Here is a 24,722-nt window from a genome sequence, read left to right as displayed (position 1 = left end):
GAAACTTATTTTTTTTACTGTAAGATGAAGGCTCATTCTAATTCGGTTCATGTAGATGGCTGGTTTCTGTTCTCTAATGTTCTCTGGTTTAGGCTATAATATCATGACTGATAGTTGACCTCAATTCCTGTCAAATCCCTGTATTTCTTGAGTCCAAAGATCTATCTCAGCCTTGACTATACCTAACAATGAACAGTTCTTTGGGATAAAGAATTTCAAAAATTCACCATCCTTTAAGTGAAGGAAAATCTCTCGTTTCAGTCCTGCATTGGCTACCTTACCCTGATACTTTGTCCACTAATTGTAGACAGCCAACCAAAGGAAATGGCCTCTCAGCATTTCCTCAGTTATGTCATTTTACACTTCAAGAAGATTGCCTCTTTAATTCCAGACAAAATAGACATTCCTTTTGCTAGGATGAAAAAGTTGCTGTATCAGAATAATTCTAGGCCAATAAAAGTTCACTATCTGTTAAAGCAAGTATATATTTCTTTGGGCACGGAGTGCATCTGGTGTGATCTTGCTTATACAATTGCGGCATGACTTCCTTACTTGTATACCCCCAACTCTTTACAGTAAAGAAAAGTTTTTGTTTCTTATACAAAGACATCCAAATTTATTCAAACAGCAATACAAAATAGTTTATGACTATTATAAAGTATATTCTGTTTTACTGTTCTTCCTACCCAAAGTGAATAATGTCACATTTCCCCATGTTATATAGCATGCCACCACGTTAGTCACTCAGTTAATCTGTTGCTATGACAATAACACGTTGTGTTTAGCATCTTTAATCAAACATCCTAAAATTCTTCTCAGGGATATTGCAAAGCAAGGTTGGTATTGAGCCATGTAAGGCCGTATTAGACAAATGAAATGATGCAGTGATGGACAATTAGTTTTACTTTGCAAATGTGGTTCTAAATGAATAACCAGGGTCTTTTCCCTAGGGTGAGCGAGTTCAAAACTATGGGGCTTTTTTTTACGATGAAACGAGAAAGAGTTAAAAAAGATACAAGGGCCTACCTTTTTACAAACTGTGGAATGAACTTCTCAGAGAAAATGGTGGATGCAGGTGCAGTTACAATGTTTAAAAAACATTTGGATAAGTTAATGATTAGGAAAGGTTTTGAGGGATATGGGCAAACACAAGCAGGTGGACCGAGTTTAATTTGGGAACCTGGTCGGTTGGACTGGAATCTGTTTCCATGCTGTATTACCCTGTGACCAGAACCTTACACTTTCCAGGTCCTCGATCTGTATTGCAGAGAAACCCAATGTTCCAATCTACTGTACTTCATCACTTGCTAAAATGTAATGATTTTTGTAATATAAAACTGGGTGTTAAACCAGATGACATCACAGTTTGAATGAGGGTATCAAAGTTTTGTTTCCAAAACACAATAAAACAGAAATTTCTGGAGAAACTCAGCATATTTGGCAGCATCTGTGGAGAGAAAATAGTATGAATGTTTCAAGTCCAGTGACCCTTCGGAACCTTTCAAAGAAGGGTCACTGGGCTCTAAATGAGATTCTCTAGTAATTTCTGTTTTTGTTCATTTCAGATCTCCAGTGTATGCGGTTCTTTGTTTTAATTTGTGTGATAATTCCAAGTTAGCTGTCAATGCAAAGCTAGGTAGGATTGAAAGTGATGAGGATGCAATGAGCTGAAAGGCAGTTTAAACAAGTTGAGTGAGGGAGCAGATATGTGGCAGACGCAATTCTACATAGATAATTGTGATTTTGTTTTGCTGAAAAAATAGTATTACTAAAACTACCATAGATTGAGTTTTTTTTGTACATGTCCTTTGTACACTGATCACTGAAAACAAGCAGCAAATATAGGGACAGGAGCGAGGAGATCTTACTACAGCTATGCAAGACTTTGATGTGACCACACTTGGAGTACAGTGTGCAGTTTTGGTGTCCTTACCTGAAAAAATTTATACTTGACAATTGAAAGAGTAAAGATTCACTAAGCTGGTTTCTGGGTTTTCCGAATTGTCAGATGAGGACAAATTGGGTCTACTTTGCCTTTATTCATCAGGGTTTAGAAGAATGAGAAAAATGAACTTCTGACAGGGCTGGATGGTATGGATGCAGTGATGATGACGCTTTGATTTTCTGGGTGGGTGGGATGGCATCGAGAACTATGGGATAACGAAATACTGTAGGGCATTTATGTTTGAGATGAGAGATTTCTTCACTAAGGTTGATGTACTTATGGAGTTCTCTCCACATAAGGTTGAGGATGCTGGGTCACTGAATGTGTTGAAGAAAGAAATTGATTTCTTGAAGCTAAAGCTGTCGAGTGTAGAAAGAACGTGGGTGTATGGCATTGAGGTGGAGAACTAGCCAAGATCATATTGAATGTGGAGTAGGTTCGACAGGTGAAATAACTTTCTCCCATTTTCTATGTTTCTGTGTTGTCTGTGCATATTTGACCTGACAGAACATTAAGAACACATGAAATAGAAACAGGAAATGATAATTCAGTGACCTGAACCATCATTACTTATGGTGATGCTGGGATTAAAATCTTTTTTTGCTTACTACTTATTTTTCTTGATTCACCGAGAGACAAAAAAGTCTATCTATCTTGGCTTTAAATGTGTTCAATGATGGTGCAACTGCAACCTCCTGGGCTAAAAGATTTCAAAGATTCCCAACCTTTTGAAGAAATTTCTCCCAAGAAATTACCCAGTTACAAATGGAGGAAAGACTTTAGCTGTGCTGTTACTTGCTGTTTTGCCCTTATTACTACCAATGCCTTATAAGGGACAGGATGCCAGATAATATGTTGTTTGTGATGTTAATGTACTGTCTTAAATTATTCCCATCATTGTCACCATCAATGCAGATGGGCTGTGATACCTTGTCAAAATGATATGCAGCAAAATTGTTGGTTCAAAATACAATTGTCCTTATTGATTGGGTGGTTTTTGTTATGGACTATGCCAGACCACTCAAAACATTCTTAAGCAGGCAGCCCAAACCATAACTTTGCAATTTGTTGTGGTAAGTGTACAGTGAAAATTAACTGGATTAAGTTAGCGAGGTTGACTACCAGGTTTAAAACAGATTAAAAAAAAATTCATTGTGTTATTTTGTGAAACATGAAGAACAGAATAAAGAACCTCTACAGAACTCAGTCTATCCAAACTAGACTTAAGAATGCTGTTCCAAATATACACACAACAGTCCCAATAAGCAAATCCTCTTGAAAAACAGTATAAATGGAACAGATGCTTACAGGTTGAAGTTAGAGGGATATAAGGGGGGTGGGGGGAGAGAGAGAGAGAGACTCTCAAAATCCTTTCCATCTCTGTACCAAGCCAGTCTGATTGGAGCTTGGCCTGATTTATTACCCCTCTGGAACAAATTAAGGACAGAGTATCCTTGAGCCAAAGAACAGTTATTAGAAAAAAAGGATTAGCTTTGTCTCACCTTCCTCCTCTTTAAAAAAAAGAACCATCTATACCGAAAGGTGGCTTCATTTTTAACCCTTCAAAAACCCAGTCAGTAGTCTAAACACACACATACACTATGCTAACTATAAAAATGCAAACATGCACAACCACCTGCAAATTCAGGTCGCCGTACACCCACCACCGAAAGCCTCCGTATCTCATTCGTTTCTTCATCGGCAATCACATTTTCATGACCTGCCACATGCACAATTGTCAAATTGAATGGCTGCAACAACAAGCTCCATCTATACAGTCTGGCATTTTTGTCCTTAAATTTTTCCACAAATGTCAATAGGTTATGATCAGTGTATATGATTGTCTCAGATGCATTGCTGGTAATATAAACACTGAAATGTTTGTAATGCCAACACCAAGCTGAAAGTCTCTTTCTCCACTGTTGAATGTTTCTGTTGGTGAACATTCAACTTCCTGAAAAACTTACCCGATGGTTCTTTCTATCCCCTCATCATCCTCCTACAGAAGCACCGCACCAATACTCACATCACTGGCATCAGTAGCCACTTTGAAAGGCTTCGTGTAATCTGGTGTGGCTAATATTGGGACAGTGTTTAACAGTTTTTAGGCTGTCAATTGCCTTTTGACAGTTTACTGTCCACTGAAGCTGCTTGCCCATTTTTAACAATTCTGTGAGTGGAGCAGCTACACTGCTAAAGTTCGGCACAGACTTTGGGTAAAATTCATTCAATTCCAAGAACCGTAGTACTGTTTTTCTCTTTGATGGTATGGGAAATTCCCCAATTACTTTCATTTTTTCAACCAGTGGGGCCATTTGTCCATGTCCAATAACAAGACCCAGGAAGGTGACTTGGGCTTTGGCAAATTCACTTTTAGCTAGTTTTACCACCAAGCCTACCTTCCGAAGTCGATGGAATAAGTCCAATAAATGCTGTAGATGTTCCTTCCATGAGTGACTATAAGTCACAGGTCATCAATATATACCACATAGTTGGGTAATCCGTCAATTACCTTATTAGTCAGTCTCTGAAATGTGGTTAGAGGGGTTTTCATTTCCAAATAACATGACTTGAAACTGATATAGTCCATTTGGCGTTATGAAAGCTAAAATTGCCTTTGCTCTCTCTGACAGAGGTACTTGCCAGTAGCCTCTAAGCAGGTCCAACTTAGAAATGTAAGTTGCTTGTCCCACTTTTCGACACAGTCCTCCAACCTTTGAAATGGATACACATCAGTGTTTGTAACAGTGTTGACTTTGCAATAGTCCACACATGACCGTTGGGTACCATCTGGCTTTGGCACCATGACTACAGGTGAGCTCCAGTCATGATAACTCAATTTGATTATGTCATGTTGGAGCATGCTCTTTATCTCCTTCTCCACCTGTGCCAGCTTTAGAGGGTTATGCCCAAAAGGATGTTGCTTAATCAGAACAGCATCTCCTTTCTCTACATCAAGCCCAATTAGGTTAATACTTCCCAGTTTATTTCCACATATCTCCCCATGTAATAGTAATAATTCTTTCAGGTCATTTTGATTTTCTTATGGATGATAACTCAATAATTTATCCCAATTTTTGACAACTTCCTTATTGTCCAATTTGATTTGAGGAATGTCCAATTCAGAATCCTCTGAATGTGATTCTTCCTTCTGTGCTGTAATCATTAACACCTTCTCCTCTTGCTTTCCTTCCCTATCAAAATACCTTTTGAGCATATTCATGTGATGCACACTGTGAGATTTCTTCCTGTCTGGAGTCCTTATCAAGTAGTTCATTTCACTCAATGTCCTCTTGATTTGATAAGGTCCACTAAACATTGCTTTTAAAGGCTCACTTGTTACTGGAAGTAATGCCAATACTTTATCCCCAATTGCAAAATTGTGAATTTGTGATTTCTTATCCACCTCCTGTTTTATTGTATGCTGTGATACGTTAAATGCTGTATACCGAACTGTCCAGCTCTATTTAATCATTCTTTAAAATTTGACATATAGTCCAAATGGGTGGTCTCTGAATTCTGACTTATTAATTTCTCCTTAATCAATTTTAACGGTCCTCTTACTTTATGCCCAAAAATTAATTCAATGGACTGAATTTGGTTGATCCATTCGGTGCATCTCTGATCGCAAAAATTACAAACTGAACTCCCTTATCCCAATCATCTGGATAATCCTGACCATAAGCCTGCAACATGGTCTTTAGTGTTTGATGCCATCTCTCATCTGCGATTCAGATGATATGCAGTAGATTTTAATTGCTTTATGTCCAAGCTATCCATAATATCCTTGAATAGTTTGGATGTGAAGTTTGAATCTTGATCTGACTGGATCTCTATTGGTAGTCCGTATCTAGTAAAAAAAATTTAAGTAATTCTTCTACAACCTTTTTAGCTTAATGGGATTGCCTCTGGAAATTTAGTCGACACATCCATTATTGTTAGTAAGTACTTATTCCCACTTTTTGTTTGAGGTAGGGACCTATGCAATCAATCAAGACTCTTGTGAAAGGATCCTCAAATTAGTGAGTTTTGAGAAGATTTGTAGCTCAGGTTGTGGTTCTGGATATAGGTTTGCTTACTGAGCTGGGAGATTCATTTTCAGATACTATACTAGTTAACATCTTCAGTGAGCCTCTGGATGAAGCATTGCTGATGATTCCTGCTTTCTATTTATATGTTTGGGTTGGTGATGTCATTTCCTGTGGTGATGTCATTTCTGGTTCTTTTTCGCAGGGCATGGTAAATCAGGTCCAAATCAATGCGTTTGTTGATAGAGTTCCGGTTGGAATGCTATGCTTCTAGGAATTCTCATGCATGTCTCTGTTTGGATTGTCCTAGGGTGGATGTGTTGTCCCAGTAGAAGTTAAGTGGTGTCATTCCTCATCTGTATGTAAGGATATTAGTGAGAGAGGGTCATGTTGTTTTGTGGTTAGTTGATGTTCATGTATCCTGGTGGCTAGTTTTCTGCCGGTTTGTCCAATGTAGTGTTTGTTACAATCCTTGCACAGTATTTTGTAAATGACATTAGTTTTGCTTGTTGCCTGTATAGGGTTTTCCAAGTTCATGAGCTGCTGTTTTAGTGTGTTGGTGGGTTTGTAGGATACCATGATGCCAGTAATCTGGCAGTCATTTTCAAGATGTCTTTGATGTAGCAGAGAGTGGCTAGGGTTTCTGGACGTGTTTTGTCTGCTTGTTTAGGTTTGTTGCTGAGAAGTGTTGCACCAAAAATCTTTACTCACTCATGCAACAGACGATGAATGGACAGACACAGTACAACAAGCCATCGATATTAGACAGCGAGGAACACCGAAAATGAAAAAACTAGACTTGTAAAAAAGAAACTAGACAAACTTACCCAAAGTACCAACACTGACAACACAGACGCATGGATAACAGACACTGAAAAAGCTGTCTTAGTAAAAGGATTAAATTACAACTTCCAGGATGCGGACAAGAAAGATTTTGCAGCATTAGAAAAAACACTGAAAGACAACCAACTCACAGAAGAAACCCAGCAAACAATCAGACAGATTGTTGCACCAACATTAAGCAGAAAAAATCAAGGAAGCACACTCAATACACAAGAAAGGAAAACACTAGAAAAACTAAAAATGATTTTAAAAAATTGTTATCCTCTCTGCAGTAAAAGGACTTTTGACAGTCATTTTAAACCAAAGAGACTACATTGAAAGAGCGAACGCACTACTCACAGATACCAATGCTTACCAACAAGGGGCAATAGACCCTACTCCGCAATAGAGAACCGAATCACAGCCCTACTCAAAAAAATTTGAGAAATCTGGAGAAATAAATAAGATCGACTTCCAAAAATGAAATCAAACAAATCCAACACACCACGCTTCTGCGGATTGCCCAAAATTCACAGACAAGGAGCCCGCCTCAGACCCATATTCTTGCTTCCTGGAGCACCAACTTGCAGATTAGCCAAGGAGCTACACCAAAGACTAAAACACTTCGTAGAAAACTCATGCCACTCCATCCACTCCATCCAAGAATTCCTGAAGACCACCAAGGACACGAAAATAGAAGAGGATGATATAATGGTCTACTTTGACGTAACAGCCCTGTTCACATCAATCAACATCACCCTGGCCAAGGAAACACTGCCTACACTATGAGAAGACCCAAAGACACATACACCAAAAACCACCAACTTCATCAGCAAGGTCAGTATCCCCAAGCTAGTGGACCTATGCCTTACCACTCACTTCACCTTCAACAAAAAACTTACAGACAAACCAATGGAAAACCCATGGGATCTCTGATATCAGAATTCTTAGCAGAGAAAGGAATACTGAGAATCAAACAAACAGCTCTGCCAACCATCCAACCCAATCTGCTACATGGATGATGCCTTTGTCATCATGAAACGAAACAAATTAGAGGAAACCTTCAAGCCCATCAGTAATACCCTAATTGGCATAAAATTCACTAAAGAGGAGAAAAGCAACAACAAACTGCCAGTCCTAGATGTCACAGCAGATAGAACAGCCAATGGGGAACTTCAAACTAGCGTCTACAGGAAAACAACACATATGGACCAAATATTGAACTACAAAAACAATGACCCCAACATCCACAAATGAAACTGCATCAGAATATTATACCAACGAGCCACCACACACTGCAGCACAGAGGAACTATGCAGAACAGAGGAAAATCACCTATACAGTGTATTCAAAAAGAACAGGTACCCAATATACACAGTCCACAAATTTCTCAGCAACTAACCCAAACAAGCAGACAAAACGCGTCCAGAAATCCTAGCCACTCATCCCTACATCAAAAACATCTCGGAAATGACTGCCAGACTACTCAGACCCATTGATATCGTGTAGCCCACAAACACACCAACACACTAAAACAGCAGCTAATGAACTTGGAAGACTCTATACAGACAACAAGCAAAACTAATGTCATTTACAAAATACTGTGCAAGGACTGTAACAAATACTACATTGGACAAACAGGCAGAAAACTAGCCACCAGCATACATGAATGTCAACTAACCACAAAATAACATGACCCTCTCTCACTAATATCCTTACATACAAATGAGGAAGGACACCACTTCAACTGGGAAAACTCATCCATTCTAAGACAAGCCAAACAGAGACACTCATGAAAATTCCTAGAAGCATAGCATTTCAACTAGAACTTTATCAACAAACACATTGACTTGGACCTGATTTACCACCTCCTGAGAAAAAGAACTGGAAATGACATCACCACAGGAAATGACATCACTAACCCAAAGAAACCCAAGAACATAAATAGAAAGCAGGAATCATCAGCAATGCTTCGTTCGGAGGCTCACTGATGATGTTACTTAGTATGATGGTGAAACATCTGAAAATGAACCTTCCGGTTTAGCGAGCAAACCTAAATTCAGAGGTCCTCCAAATGCTGGAATAGGTATTAAAGGTGCGGGTTTTATTACTGCTGGTGGTTTTCCGATTTAGCTGACATGTACGACAGATCTGGCAAAATTCAACTACATGTTTGTATAGTCCAGGCCAGTAAAAATGTTTCTGTATTTTAGCCTGTGTTTTCCCCCTCTCCCCCCCCAAATGACCTCCGAGTGGTCACTCATACGCCACTCACTGCACCTCCTTTCTCTACCCTACTGGCGAAGCAATTCGATGAATCTCTGCCCATTTCTCATCTGTTTGAATGTGTGATGGTCTTCATTTCCTCATTAACACATCATTTGTTAAGTAATAACACACAGGAATGCATTCACTCTCCTCTGTAAAGGCCCTTTGATCTAACTGTTTTAAGTTCTCATCTTTTTGCATGTTTACCTATTTGCTCCTTCTCTGTTCCACTTACCTTTATCAGAAACTTTCTTCGATCAGATATGTCAGCTTCCTTTCCTGTGCCTTTTGATCTCTCTTGCTTCAACTTGTTCCTCTGTGATCTTGTGATCACACAATCGGGGAAAATTCCTGGAAAAACATTCTTCATGTTTTCAGTTGACTGCATCTCCACTGGCTTTACAACTAGAGTAGGCAGCCATATCATTTGCAAGGAGAAATTGTATTCCTGGAGCTGAGAGTTTGTCCACTACTCCTACCACAAATTCTCCACTCTTCTCTGAACTCTCTAGCCTCACTTTACATAATTGAGCACATTTTGTCTCATCAAGAATTCCTGTTACCAGTACCTTTTCTGGCAATAGTCCCTCATGAGTACATATCTCCTCATCCTTCAGCATTACCAACTGAGAGGATCCTGTATCCTTAATATTGTAACCTCTTCACCTGCTGCTCTTGGCCTATGTGTATAAACTTACCCCTTGCTTGTATATTTTTTAAGCAGATCTGTCACTTCCTCCTTAATCAACCTCTGAACATCTTGTACACTCTGAGGTTGTTGTCTAACTTCCCTTGTGCTTTTTGTTACTAGTCCGTCAAAACGTCCAGGCTTGTCTGGCTTTCTCCTAACCCACCAACACTGGGATTTTGTGTGGCCCACTTTATTACAATGAAAACACCAGAGCTTTCTAACTTCTTTGTCCCCTCAAGGGTTTCTCTTTTACCCTGTGGTAAGTTCTCCTTATGATCTTCTGTGAGATCTACCTTTCCCTTGCCATGTGAGGATTTCTCTTTGCCCCAATTTCAATCCCTCATGGACTGAAACTGACTCTGGAAACCAAACTGAATTTTATGGACCAGCTCATTATCATCAGCCGCTTCAGCTGCTAACCTTGCTGTTTTAATTGTCTGCTCTTCCACTACTTCAGGCAGTGAGTTTTTGAATTCCTCCAAAATAATTACCTCTCTAAGAGAAGCATAGGTTTGCTTGATTTTAAAACTCTGATCCTTTCAAACTCAATGTAGCTTTGACCAGGTTCCCTCCTCAGATTCCTGAAATGTTGTCTGTTGGCTTCTGATACAAGCTCCTATGCACTTAAAATGGCTTTTTTCACCACCTACTCCTCTCTGATACCTCCTCTGATAGTGATGTGAATACCTCACTAGCCCTATCTACATGTTTCCTTTAGATCAACAAAACCCACATTGCCACTGGCCACTGCATTTGTTTAGCCATCTTTTCAAATGAGATGAAAAAGGCTTTCACATCCTTCTTATCAAATTTAGGCAATGCTTCAACATGAACAGTTTCTCACCTAGGCTTCTAACTACTAGGGGCTTGCTCATCCTCACTAAGCCTACCCTCAGCCTTTATCTCCAGCCTTTATAAGCTGATTTTCCTTTTTGAGTGTCAGCTTTTGAAGTTCAAAATCGCTCTCATTTTCTTTCTCTGCTCTCTCTTTTTCCCTCTCCTGTTTTTTAATTATAACTCAAACTGTTTCATTTCTCTCGCCTCTAACTCAAGCTGCTTCATTTGAAATTGAATTCTTGCCATCTCTATAGATTCTGATGGTTTCTGCAGCAAGTTTAAATGCTGAGCTACTGCTGTAATTATCTCTCCTTTCCTCACAGAAGCAGGCAGTTCCTATTCCAGTTTGTCTGCTAATTCTTGCAACTTGCTCATATTCACTTTTTGCAAAACTTCCAAAGTCACCACATCCACCTCCAGAAAACTTCTGGTGACTGAAAGAGTCATTACTATCCCAAGATTTCTCTACCTAACCAAACCAGCATCCAAAATAAAGACACTAGAACCTTCCACTTGCTGTTTAAAATCGCGCAGAGTCCCCAATATGTTGTGGGACTAGACCAGACCATCAAAGCATTCTTAAGCAGGCAGCCCACACCATAACTTTGCAACTTGTCTTGGTAAGTGTACAGTGAAAATTATCCTGATTAAGTTAGCAAGGTTGACTAACAGGTTTAAAACAGACAAAAAGTTTATTCCCAGAATTACACAATGAAACACGAAGAACAGAATAAAGAACCCCTACAGAACTCAGTCTATCCAAACTAGACTTAAGTATGCTGTTCCAAATATACACAACAGTCCCAATAAGCAAACCCTCTTGAAAAACTGTATAAATGGAACAGATGTTTACAGATTGAAGTTGGAGGGGTATAAGGAGAGAGAATGAGTTTCCACACAGCTCACTGTTGAACTCCCAACCAGTTCTGGACTGAACTAAACAGCTCAGCTACAGAGCTGACCACTCCCCTTTCATTCTACTGGTCACTTCTAAAATATGACCACTTTGGCCTGAAGTCTCATTTGTTTACGTACAAACAAAAGGCCTCTCAAAATCCTTTTCATCTCTGTACCAAACCAGTCTGATTGGAGCCCAGCCTGATTTATTACCCCTCTGAAAAAAAAATCAAGGACAAAGTATCCTTGAGCCAAAGAACAATTATTAGCAAAAAAGGACTAGCTTTGTGACATTTTAAATGAGTCGTTTGAAATTTTTATCTGTCCATCATTGCAGTAAATTTTGGTGAAGATAACTTTATCACCAGTATCGCAATTAAGCTTGTTTTATTGATGAATAAAACAGCATACTGTTGATTAGGTTTCATTTGCATGTTCTAGGACAGACATAAAATGCCGCATTTCAGACAGCAATAACTTGTATACATGAGAATTGGTGTCAGTTTGATTCTCATTGGTCGATGTATTGCAAGAACAATGCATTATTGAACTATTGTTCATCCTATGCCTTAGCTGAATTTGAAAAAGGTGCAATACATGGACATGTCATGCAGTGGATAGGTCTCTATTAATGAATGTATGTAGTTTCTAGCAAATGTAAATAAGTTACATTGTGAACCTGACTGACAATCAAATTAATACAGATTGAGAAAATGGCAAGATGTCTAAATGCTCTGATGTACCTTCACTGATCAGTATAAGTATTTGGATTCCTACAGCTCCATATACTTCAGGTTGAAGGCTAGTGAGATGGGGCAGGAAGGAATGCATTAGATTCTAGGAACTTTGGGACTGAGTCTGGGATGGTAAGAAGTACATTGGCTGGATGGAGATACACCTCAAGTTGTCTTTGCAGGTTGATTTGTTTCTGCTGGTGAGGAACCTTTAAATCAATTTGGTATGGGGCATGAGAAACAGGGTTTAGCATTGGGAACAAGGTAAAAAGTGCAAAGAAATTGGGACAGCCAAATAACACAAGGGACGTAGATATTAAATTTTAGATGGGGGTCAAATTAAGTGAAAATACAATAAAATATAAATTAGGTTCACAGCCTATGCGCAAGCTGAAGGTTTAAAAAAAGGGTCTGTGAACTATAAATGTAGATGGGAGAAAGTGAAGACTATAGATGTTGGCGATCAGAGTTTAAAAAGTGTGGCACTGAAAAGCACAGCAGGTCAGCAGCATCTAAGGAGCAGGAAAGTTGATGTTTCGGGCATTCCTGATGAAGGGCTTATGCCCTAAAATGTTGACTTTTCTGCTCCTTGGATGCGACCTGACTTGCTGAGCTTTTTCGGCACCATGCTTTTTGACTACAAATGTAGATAGACACCTGACAAAATGTTGTAGTGTTAACCTTGCTGGAAAAAACACAGGGAGCCCTGACTACTAATTATTCAGTATGATGTTTCCCAAAAGAGAAGTGGAGGAGTGGGAGTATTGATTTGAAGAGAATGTTACAGTGCTAGAGAGAGAGGATGTCATTGGAGTCATGGACGCAGTTAAGCAATAGCAGAGTCGCTATTATGTTGCTGGATGTGTTCTGTAGAATATCAATTTGTAGAAAAGGTGAGCAAATTGGTAGGGTTATTTGTAGTGCAAGAATCATTGAGTAGTGATGATGGAAAATTTAAATACTCCACATACAGACTGGGATCGTAATAGTATCAAGAGTTGAGAACAGAACGAGTTTCTGACATATGTTTAGGAAAATATTCTTAAATCTTCTTTTTGACCCGGTGTGAACTAAGCCTTGCTTGATCTGGAGAATGAAGTAGGCCAAGTGGGTCCAGTGTCAGTTTTGGAAAATGTAGGGAACGTTGATCCTAGTAAAATAAGGTCTAATTTACCTATGGGGAGGAAAAAAACAGTACAATCTAGAGCACACTGTTGAGAGTGAGTTTTCAGTGAGTTGAGAAAAAAAAACTGTCCCAAATAAATTTTGTATCTTCAATATGGCAGGCAAAGCAGTATGAAAGTATGGGGCTGCCTTTAAAGAGAAGATGGTTCAAGTGCATTTGATGTTTCCTCCAGGAGGAAACGATGGGCAGCTTATCCCAGACTACATTGGATAACAAAGGAAATCGAGGATAAAGAAGCGGAAAAAGATTGCCTACGACAAATGTCCAGTTGATACTACAAGCGAATCAAGCAGAATGATCACAGTGGAAGTGGAAAAAAGAAAATGAAAGGCAGCTAGAGAGTATGAGAAGAGATGGAAACTGAGATAAGGGGGAATTCAAATGTGCTATATTAACATTTACCTCAGAAAAGGGCAATAAGGCCGGGTGGGACTGATTAATTACCCAAATATGGAATCCAGACATGTAGACAGAATGACTGACTGGCTGAGAGGAGAAACAGGTATTTTGCACCTATCTTCATCAAAGACAAAAGTTCAATCAAAGACAAATTGAAGGAAGGGACTGTTGAGATAATAGAGTCATAGAGATGTACAGCATGGAAATAGACCCTTCGGTCCAACTCATTCATGCCCACCAGATATCTCGACTCAATCTAGTCCAACCTGCCAGCACCCGGCCCATATCCCTCCAAACCCTTCCTATTCCTATACTCACTCAGAGGCCTTTTGAATGTACGAGCCTCCACCACTTCCTCTGGCAGCCTATTCCACCCACGCACCACCCTCTGCGTGAAAAAGTTGCCCTTTAGGTCTATTTTATGTCTTTCCCCTCTCACCCTAAACCTATGCCATCTAGTTTTGGTCTCCCCCAGGGAAAAGACATTATGTATTTACCCTATCCATGCCCCTCATGATTTTGTAAACCTCTATAAGGTCACTCCTCAACCTCTGACACTCCAGGGAAAACAACCCTAGCCTATTCAACCTCTCCCTATAGCTCAAATCCTCCAACATCCTTGCAAATCTTTTCTGAACCCTTTCAAGTTTCACAACAACTTTCTGATCAGAATTGCACGCAATATTCCAAAAGTGGCCTAACCTATGCCCTGTACAGCCACAACATGACCTCCCAACTCCTGCACTCCATACTCTGACCAATAAAGGAATGCATGCACTTACAATTTTGAAGGAGATTGTTTTAGAAAAGCTGGCTGTACTTAAAAGTAGATAATTTATCATTATTGGCTTGGCTGCATCTGAGAATGCTGAGATGAGGGAATCAAGGATGGAAATTGCAATAACACTGGCCAAAGTTTTTCAATTTACCTTAGATACAGTGTTGATGTTGCAAGAGCACTGGAAAATTGCAAAATGTTTTTACCATATTCAAAGGTGATACCAGGACAAACTCAGCAACTAAAACTCAGGTTGACCTCTGTGATCAAGCGTAGATAAATGAAAGCCAGCAGAGATTTGTTAATGGCACACTGTTTCACTAACTTGATTTGAGTTTTTGATGAGCGACCAGAAAAAGTTACTAGGTAAATGGCAGTTACTGAGCTGTAGATTGACTCCTGAAACTCGATAATGTGCTACATTACAACATAAATAGGACCAGGAGTAGGTCGTTCACCAATCCATTTAACAAGATCATGGCTCATCTGAGTATGGCCTTACTCTCCCCTTCTGCCTCTCCTCCCACCTACCATGAATAACCCTCATCAATCAAAATCTGTCCAGTTCAGCTTTGAATATGATTAATGACCAGCCTTCACTGCTCTCTGGGAAAAAAGATTTCAAGTGCTCACACAACTCTGAGAAGAAATTCATTCTCATCTCAATTTCAAAATAAGGAGGCTGTCATTTGTGTCCCCACGTTCTAACTTTCCCCACAAAGGGACGTTTCCTCTCCGCATCTGCCCTTTTAAGCCCCCTCAGAATTTTGTGTTTCAATACGATCACCTCTCAGTCTTCTAAGCACTAATGTGTTTAGGACCAACCCATCAGCCAATGGAATAGAGACTGGCAGCAGGGATACAAGATTGGCAGAGTAGAAGACAGAGCAATAGTAAACAGTTGCTTCTTCAAATTGGGGAAAGACTGATGACTCAGTCCACTCCCTGACCACATGGGAAGTACTGTCTGACCCAGCAGTGATTCAACCCAGTGACTGCTCTGCTGTTTGATTTTAAGTATCTCTGGTCATTGGAGTTCTTCTAAGAAAAATGAACAAATAATGAAATCACAGCAGATCTTGGAGATCTCTGTGTGGGAGAGCTTACAACAAGGGAGCAGCTAAGTCACTTTTTAAAGTTTAAATCTACTGTTTATTTTGTAAAGGTACAAAAGTGAGTAGAGCGGGTTCTTGTTCGATTATATGTTTTTATTGAGATCTGTTTCTTGATTGAACTTGAAAATTATAAAACATGAGTACTACGGTAGCCTGAAGCAGTGTTTTTTTAAGAGCAGTAAGGGTTTGCTATTTTCAGAGTCTGTGGATTGTAAAGGTGCAAAGATGGCCTTTAGTAGAGTCATGTGCTCTTCCTGTCAGATGTGGGGGATTAGGGAGAGTTTCCATGTTACTGCAGGAAGTGTTTGGTTGCGAACCCTATCAGATCACATAGATAGGTTGAACAGCAGTTAGAGGCATGAGGAATAGCAGAAGCTAGGGGGTATGATGGGTGGCAGTTGTAGGAAGGGAGAAAAAACACCGGTATAGTCAGGTAAATGGGTTAACTCCAGGGAAGGTAGGAGAGGAAGGCAGGTAATGCAGGACTCTTCTGTGGCTTTCCCCATCCCAAACAAATATGCTGTTTTGGAAAATGTTGGGGATGATGAACTCTTGGGAATGTAGCTTGGACAACCAGATTTCTGGTACTGAGATTGACTAATGTAATGTGGGGTAAGCAGGGTTCCAACTGATCGATTGTGAATAGGGGCTGTCTTGTCAGAGGCACAGACAGACGGTTCTACGGTCGTCAGTGAGAAATCAGAATAGTGTGTTGCCTCCTTGGTGCTAGGGTTAAAGATATCTCAGAGAGAGTGCAGAATGCTCTCAAAGGGGAGAGGAGCCAGTAGAAAGTCGTTGTACACATTGAAACTAACAATATCTGAAGTAAAAGCAATGAGATTTTGAGGAGAGAATATAAGAAGTTAGGCACGAATTTAAAAAGGGTCATGGTTAGGAACATGTGACTGGGATATCATAGCAATTGCAGAGATGTGGCTCACGAATGAATAGTCATGTTTCTGGTTAAAGATGCTATAAGAAGGATAAAAAGGAGGGCAAGAGGGAAGGGAGAGTGCCATTTTTGATTACCGATAATGTTATAGTTGTACTTGGAGAGGATATTTCTGGGAATAAGGGTGGAACTGAGAGATAAGATAGTAATGATCACCTTATTGGTAACTAGGAAAGAATAGGGCCCCATAAAAATCAGCAAGGCCACTGAATTGTGGAACCACAGGAGATGGGGGAGATACTAAATGACTATTTTGCATCAGTGTTTACTGTGGAGAAGAATATGGAAGATACAGAATGTGTAGAAATAAATAGCGACATCTTGAAAAATGTCCATATTATAGAAGAGGAGTTGCTGAATGTCTTAAAACGCATAAAGATGGATAACTCACCGGGACCTGATCAGCAGTAACCGAGAACTCTGTGAGAAGCCAGGGAAGTGATGGCTGGACCCCTTACTGAGAAATTTGTACCATTGATAGCCACAGGAGAGTCAGAAGACTGGAGGTTGGCTAACATAGTGCCACTACTTAAGAAATGTGGTAAGAGAAAGCCAGGGAACTGTAGACCAGTGAGCCTTAAATTAGTAGTGGGCAGGTTGGTGGGATTCTTGAGGAATAGGATTTACATGTATTTGGAAAAGCAAGGACTGATTAGGGATAGTCAACATGGCCTTGTGCATGGGAAATTGTGTCTCACTAACTTGATCGAGTTTTTTTTTGAAGTAACAAAGAGGATTGATGAGTGCAGAATGTTGGGCGTGATCTATATGGACTTGAGTAAGATGTTCGACAAGGTTCCTCAGGTTAGATCACATGGAATACAGAGAGACCTCTCCATTTGGATACACAACTGGCTCGAAGGTGGAAGACAGAATGATCATAGATGGTTGCTTTTCAGATTGGAGGCCTGTAACGAGCAGTGTGCCACAAGGATTGATGCAGGTCCACTGCTTTTTGTCATTTATATAAATGATGTGAACGTAAGAGAGATGGTTAGTAGGTTTGCAAATGACACCAAAATTGGAAATGTGGACAGTGAAGAATACAACGGCGTCTGGATCAGATGGTCCATTGGGCCAAGGACTGGCAGATAGAGTTTAATTTCGATAAATGTGAGGTGATGCATTTTGGAAAGGCAAATCAGACAGGACAAGGCAAATGGGTCCTGAGTTTTATAAAGCGTGGTGTAAGTACAATAACAAGGAGATTGTGGTAAATATGTGTAAAACAATTGGTATTATGTCTAATATGAACAGGAAGAATATGAGAACGTGACAAAGTGCAGTAAAAATTTGAGTATTTTTCAAGGGGTGGGGTAGGGAAGGGATTTCAATTATATGAATGGATTGGAAAAGTTAGGGTCCTTGTTCATGGAGAAACCAAGGTTGAGAGGAGACAGAAGAGCGAGAGAGAAACATTGGTCGAAGGGCCAAGCATCAGAGGACTTAAATTTAAGATTGGCAATATAGCAAAAGATAATGTACCGCATTTTGTTACGCGGTAACTGATTAGGAGATGGAATGCACTATCTGAGAACTTGATGAGGGCAAAGTCAGTCATGGTTTTCACAAGGGAATCAGACGAGCACTGAAGGGGAAGAAAATACATGATCACAGAGAAAGGTTGGTAAGGGGGTCAAGGTTAATCTGGATTGTTCTTGGAGGGAGCTCACATGGGCTTAACAGACAGACTAGTCTCCATCTATACTGTAACCATTCTATATTTCTTTCAGCTATGATGCACTTGGAAAGAAGTGAGCTGCGAAAGATAGTGGCTGATTTTCCAAAAAAGAAGTACAAAAAAAATTACACATTTAGTAATGAAGAAGCAAGGCAAATTGATCGTGAAAATCACAGATTGTTACAAGAATTGACACGAAAAGCCACAAAACCAACAGCTGTCGCAGCGAAAGCAATGGTGCCTTCATCGATTCGAGTTTATCACAGCACTTTAAACAGGCAGCGGGAGCAGGAGAGAATCGAACGAGAAAACTTGGTGAGTGTCCTACCAACCCAAAAACAAAAGTTCCCAAAATTTTAAAATGGCACAATAAATTCTCTGCTAAGTTATCTGGTCTCAAAAAAATTAATGCTGTGATTCAGTTAGTCAGCAGCAGCTGATTAGAATTTGTGGAGCCTCCACTATCCATGGTTGAATAGTGATCTAACAGTCTACTCTAGTTCATACCCAAGAGAATGCTTGAGTAAAACAGTGATGCTGCTGGTTATGGAACCATAGGAAACGTGGAAGATGCAAAGTATGAATGCTCTTTTTAAAATTTGAAATAGGATTCGTAGATCAGAAATAGTTTAATTTGTAACTATTAACGTGTAAACTTTATGATTTTCTTCCCATGAAATTCCTATTCCTTGAGTGAAAACTCAACTCGATTATAAATCAAATGTACCCTTCTCTGTGTATAATGATTCACAATTTGGATAACTTACATTAAGATGTCTGTGCTAACTGTAAAAATGCTTATGTGAATACCTTTATATTCAGCAGTAGCACTGATGGTTGTTATATTCAGAAATTAAAATAGTAATCAGTAAATGGTAAGGTATAAGGCTTGACATTGAAAGCTTCATCACTGTAACCAGCATCATTAAACTGGAAGTGGCTATCCCAGTTGAACATCATCACATTCTTAAAAACCTGAGCTATTTGATTGTTTTAATAATCAGTCTAACCCTTCTGATTTATGGATTCTTCTGTGACAATTTATTAAATAATACATATAAAGCAACATCTAAAAATGTATTCTGACTTAGTGGTAATTGACTGCATAAGAATGTTCAAAGTTCGAAGCATAAAGGCACAAATACTATTGAGATATGTTTAGTCATGCTTTTAGGATATTACACTGTTATATTCTTGGTTAGCAGCAGAGGGTGCTAACATTTGACAAGTAAGTTCTGTTTTAGTATATTCTGTTTAAAGATGTCATTACACAACTATGGAGCAGATGGGATTAGAACTGACTCAGAGTTAGGGGCACTACCACTTTAACATAGAGCCACCCCCCTCCCCCCAATGCTGTTAATATAATCCTCTCATTAATTTACATCATTTCAGAGTAAATGAAATCTTTTGTAATATTTGACTTGCTCATTACTCATTTTAATAGTAATCACCTTCCAGTATGTGGACTTGATTAAAGGACAGTGCTCCAGGTACAACAGTTATGCCACAAAATGAAACAGGTAGAATTTTACACCAAAAGAATGAAAGCATCTTTATGCAGTCTTTAATTTATGGTTGATTCGTTCATGCTGAATGTCTTCCAACTTTGGCGACCATGAAAATAACAAGAACATAAATTTGAATAAAATTTCAGCACATTTCTCCCAGTACTGCAAGGTAGGAATAGGAGGATAGAGCAGATGAATGCATGGCTAAGGAGCTGATGTATGGGAAAGGATTCACATTTTTGGATCATTAGATTCTCTTCTGGGGTTGAAGTGACCTGTGGGTTGAAGTGACCTGTACAAGAAGGACAGTTTGCACCTAAATTGGAAGGGGACCAATATACTGGCAGGGAGATTTGGTAGAGCTGCTCGGGAGAATTTAAACAATTGAGGTCGGGCAGGGTGTGTCTATGTTTGGGGGGTGGGGCAGGGGGGATGGTTGTTGTGGTGAGGGAGGTGATGGGACCCAGGTATATAATGAGGAAAAAGATCAATCTGGGAGTGGTACAGTTGATAAAAGAAACGAGTCAAATAGTCAGGGCAGGGAGGGACAAAGCAGAGAGCAAGTAGGACTGATAAATTAAACTGCATTTATTTCAATGCAAGAGGTCAAACAGGGAATGCAGATGAACTCAGGGCATGGTTAGGAACATGGGACTGGAATATCATAGAAATTACTGAAACATGGCTCAGGGATGGGCAGGACTGGCAGCTTAATGTTCCAGGATACAAATGCTACAGGAAGGACAAAAAGGGTGGCAAGTGAGGAGGGGGGAGTGGCATTGTTGTTCAGGCATAAGATTACAGCTGTACTGAGGGAGGATGTTCCTGGATGCCACAGTGTTGAGGGTTGAGATGGAGAGGAATTTGTTAGGTACGTACAAGAAAATTCCGATTCAGTGTGTGGATGTACCAACTACTAGAGAAAGTGCAAAACTTGACAGACTTTTGGAAAATAAGGCAGGGCAGGTGACTGAGGTGTCAGTGGAGGAGTACTTTGGGGCCAGCGACCATAATTCTATTAGTTTTAAAATAGTGATGGAAAAGAATCAACTGGATCTAAAAGTTGAAGTTCTAAATTGGAGGAAGACTAATTTTGATGGTATTAGGCAAGAGCTTTCAAAAGCTGATTGGGGCAGACGTTCGCAGGTGAGGGGCGGCTGGAAAATGGGAAGCCTTCAGAAATGAGATAACAAGAGTCCAGAGCCAGTATATTCCTGTTAGGGTAAGTTGTTGGAGGGAATCCTGAGGGATAAGATGTCAATGTATTTGAAAAGGCAAGGACTGATTAGGGATAGTCAACATGGCTTTTTGGGTGAGAAATCATATCTCACAAACTTGATAGATTTTACAAAGAAATAACAAAGAGGGTTGATGAGGGCAGAGCAATGGATGTGATCTGTATGGGCTTCAGTAAGGCGTTCGACAAGGTTCCCCATGAGATACTGGTTAGCAAGGTTAGATCTCATGGAATACTGGAAAAACTAGCCATTTGGATACAGAACCGGCTCAAAAGATAGACAGAGGGTGGTGGTGGACGGTTGTTTTTCAGACTGGAGGCCTGTGACCAGTGGAGTGCCACAAGGATCGGTGATGGGTCCACTACTTTTCATCATTTATATAAATAATTTGGCTGTGAGCATAAGCAGTATAGTTAGTAAGTTTGCAAATGACAACAAAATTGGAGGTGTAGTGGACAGCAAAGAAGTATATCTCAGATTACAACAGAATCTTGATCAGATAGGCCAATGGGCTGAGGGGTAGCAGACGGAGTTTAATTTAGATGAATGCAAGGTGGTGCATTTTGGGAAAGCAAATCTTAGCAGGACTTATACATTTCATGGTAAGGTCCTAGGGAGTGTTGCTGAACAAAGAGACCGTGGAGTGCAGGTTCATAGCTCCTTGAAAGTGAAGTTGCAGGTAGATAGAGTAGTGAAGGCATTTGGTATGGTTTCCTTTATTGATCAGAGTATTGAGTACAGGAGTTGGGAGGTCATGTTGCAGCTGTATAGGACATTGGTTAGGCCACTGTTGGAATATTGCATGCAGTTGTGTTCTCCTTCCTATCGGAAAGATGTTGTGAAACTTGAAAGGATTCAGAAAAGATTTAAAAGAATGTTGCCAGGGTTGGAGGATTTGAGCTATAGGGAAAAGCTGAATTGGCTGGGACTGTTTTCCCTGGAGTGTTGGAGGCTGAGGGGTGACCTTATCCAGGTTTATAAAATCATGAGGGGCATGGGCAGGATAGATGGACAAAGTCTTTTCCCTGAGGTGGGGGAGTCCAGAAGTAGAGGGCATAGGTTTAGGGTGAGATGGTAAAGATATAAAAGACACCTAAGGGGCAACTTTTTATTTAGAGGGTTATACATGTATGGAATGAGCTGCCAGAGGAAGTGGTGGAGGCTGGTACAATTGCAACATTTAAAAGGTATCTGGATGGGTATATGAATAGGAAGGGTTTGGAGGGATATGGACCAGGTGCTGACAGGTGGAACTAGATTAGGTGGATATCTGGTCAGCATGAACAAGTTGGACCCAAGGGTCTGTTTCTGTGCTGTACATCTCTGACTCTGTGATTTTGTCAAAAAATGATTTCCCTTTGCAAATCCATCCTGACTCTGTCTGGTTCTGCTAGTGTTTTTTAAGTGCTGTGTTATAATATCCCTGGATATGGACTGAAGCATCTTCCTCACTACCAACTTCAGACTTACTGGTCTATAATTCCCTGTTTTCTCTCAACCTCCCTTTTTAAATAGTGTGGTTATATTAGCTACCCTCCAGTCTGTAGGAATTATTCCCGGGTCCAAAGAATCTTGCAAGATGACATCCAAGCATTGACTATTTCTAGGGCAACTTTCTTAAGATTATCAGATCCTGGGACTTTATCTACTTTCAATCCCATTAATTTCTTTAACACTAATTCTCCATTTATACAGATTTGTTTCGGTTTCTCCCTGTCACTAAACCCTGTGTTCCCTATCATTTCTGATGTTATCTGTGTCCTCCTTTCATCAGTCATAGATCAGATAATGTCCTTGCCACAATCCAACAAAAAGCTAACAACTGTCATTGCTACTGCCTATTATTGGAGGGAAATTTACAAAATAGCTTGGGGTTTAAAGCTGGATCTGGTTCACACGCACATCTCCAACACGTACAGGGCAGAGCCCTGGCCCCACCTTGGCTCCTCAGACCACATCTCTGTTACGCTAATCCCAGCATACAGACTGCTCATCAGATGTGTCAAACTGGTTCTGAAGCAGGTGGAAACTTGGCCAGCAGGAGCCGTTTCTGCTTTTCAGGCCTGTTTTGAACGCACTAACTGGCACGTGTTCAGGGAGGCTGCAACTGATGGCGATTCCATCAACTTAGAGGAGTATACTGCGTTGGTGATTTGCTACATTAGCAAGTGTATTGACAATGTCACTGCGTCCAAGACCACCACTTCATGCCCCAACCAGATGCCGTGAGTGACTGCAAAGGTGTATGTGCTGCTGTGGACCACGATTCCACCTTCAGAGCAGATAACAAGATGGCCCTAACAACGACGAGAGCCAACCTGACCCTATGCCTTCAGTGAGGCATAGCGTGCATACGCACAGAGAATATGCAGCCACTTTCAGGACAGCGGCGATACACGGAGCATATGGAAGGGCATCCAGCCCATCACCAACCACAGAACAGCATCACCTGCTTCTGCTGGTGATGTCTCCATCCCGGATGAGTTGACTAACTTTTGTGCACGGTTCGAGGCACAACATGACATGGCAGCGAGGAAGTTCACCCCCCACTCCCAATGACCAGGCCCTGGTCTTACCACGGCCAGTGTGAGGAAAACCCGACGCAGAGTCAACCCACGTAAGGCTTCTGGATCAGGTAACATCCCTGGCAAAGTATTCAAAGGATGCTCTGACGTACTGGCGGGTGTTCCCACGGACATCAACATCGCCCTAAGCTGCACTATCGTTCCAGTGTGCTTCAAAGCTACTGCCATTGTCCCCGTGCCGAAGAAGTTTCCAGTGTCCTGTCTCAACAGCTGCCTCCTTGGTGCATTTACATCCATCGTCATGAAGTGCTTCTAGAGGCTAGTGATGAATCATATTAAGACCCTGCTGCCTCCCTCACTGAGCACCCTTCAGTTCTTGTATCAACCCAACTGATGATGCCATTTCTACCACCCTCCATCTGGCTCTCACCCACCTGAAGAAGAAGGACATCTAGATCAGACTACTCTTCATTGATTTCAGTTCTGCATTTAACACTACTTTCCTCAGTAACTGATTGGAAAGTTGAGTCTGCTGGGCCTAAATACCTCCCTTTGTATCTGGATCCTCGACATCCTGACTGGGAGACCTCAGTCAGTCCAGTTCAGGAGCAGCATCTTCAACACCAACACACTGAGCACGGGGCTCCCCCAGGGCTGTGTGCTCAGTCCACTGACGTTCACGCTGCTGACACACAACTGTACAGCGATGCACAGGTCGAATCACATCATCAAGTTTGTTGATGATACGACTGTAGTGTACCTCATCAGCACGAACGACAAGATAGCGTACAGAGCAGAGGTGCAGCGGCTAACGGGCTGGTGCAGAGTCAGCAACCTATCTTTGAACATTTAAAAAGCAAAAGAGATGGTTGTTAACTTTCAGGAGGGCACAAAGCAATCGCTGTCTGCTGGACATCGATGGCTCCCCCATGGAGATCATAAAGAGCACCAAATTTCTTAGTGTACACCTGGCAGAGAATCTCACCTGGACCCTCAACACCAGCTCCATAGCTAAGAAAGCCCAGCAGGGTCTCTACTTTCTGCACAGGCTGAGGAAAGCCCACCTCCCACCCCGCCATCCTCACTACATTCTATAGAGGGCTCATTGAGAGTAT

At 40.7% G+C, this 24,722-nt stretch overlaps 1 protein-coding gene across 1 annotated transcript in view; it reads left to right on the top strand.

Moving 5' to 3' along the window:
- The window catches only part of cfap97 (cilia and flagella associated protein 97), a 47,639-nt gene that overhangs the window by 1,358 nt on the left and 21,559 nt on the right, over positions 1 to 24,722 (top strand). Inside the window, exon 2 of the mRNA XM_060835369.1 lies at positions 18,386 to 18,648. Coding sequence (XP_060691352.1) covers positions 18,386 to 18,648 — 263 coding nt within the window. The remainder of the gene's footprint in view (positions 1 to 18,385; positions 18,649 to 24,722) is intronic.

Source organism: Hemiscyllium ocellatum, chromosome 2, assembly GCF_020745735.1.
Source record: "Hemiscyllium ocellatum isolate sHemOce1 chromosome 2, sHemOce1.pat.X.cur, whole genome shotgun sequence".
Lineage (NCBI taxonomy): Eukaryota > Metazoa > Chordata > Chondrichthyes > Orectolobiformes > Hemiscylliidae > Hemiscyllium > Hemiscyllium ocellatum.
The sequence above is the reverse complement of the archived record's forward strand: the minus strand, read 5'-3'. Positions and strand labels throughout refer to the sequence as shown.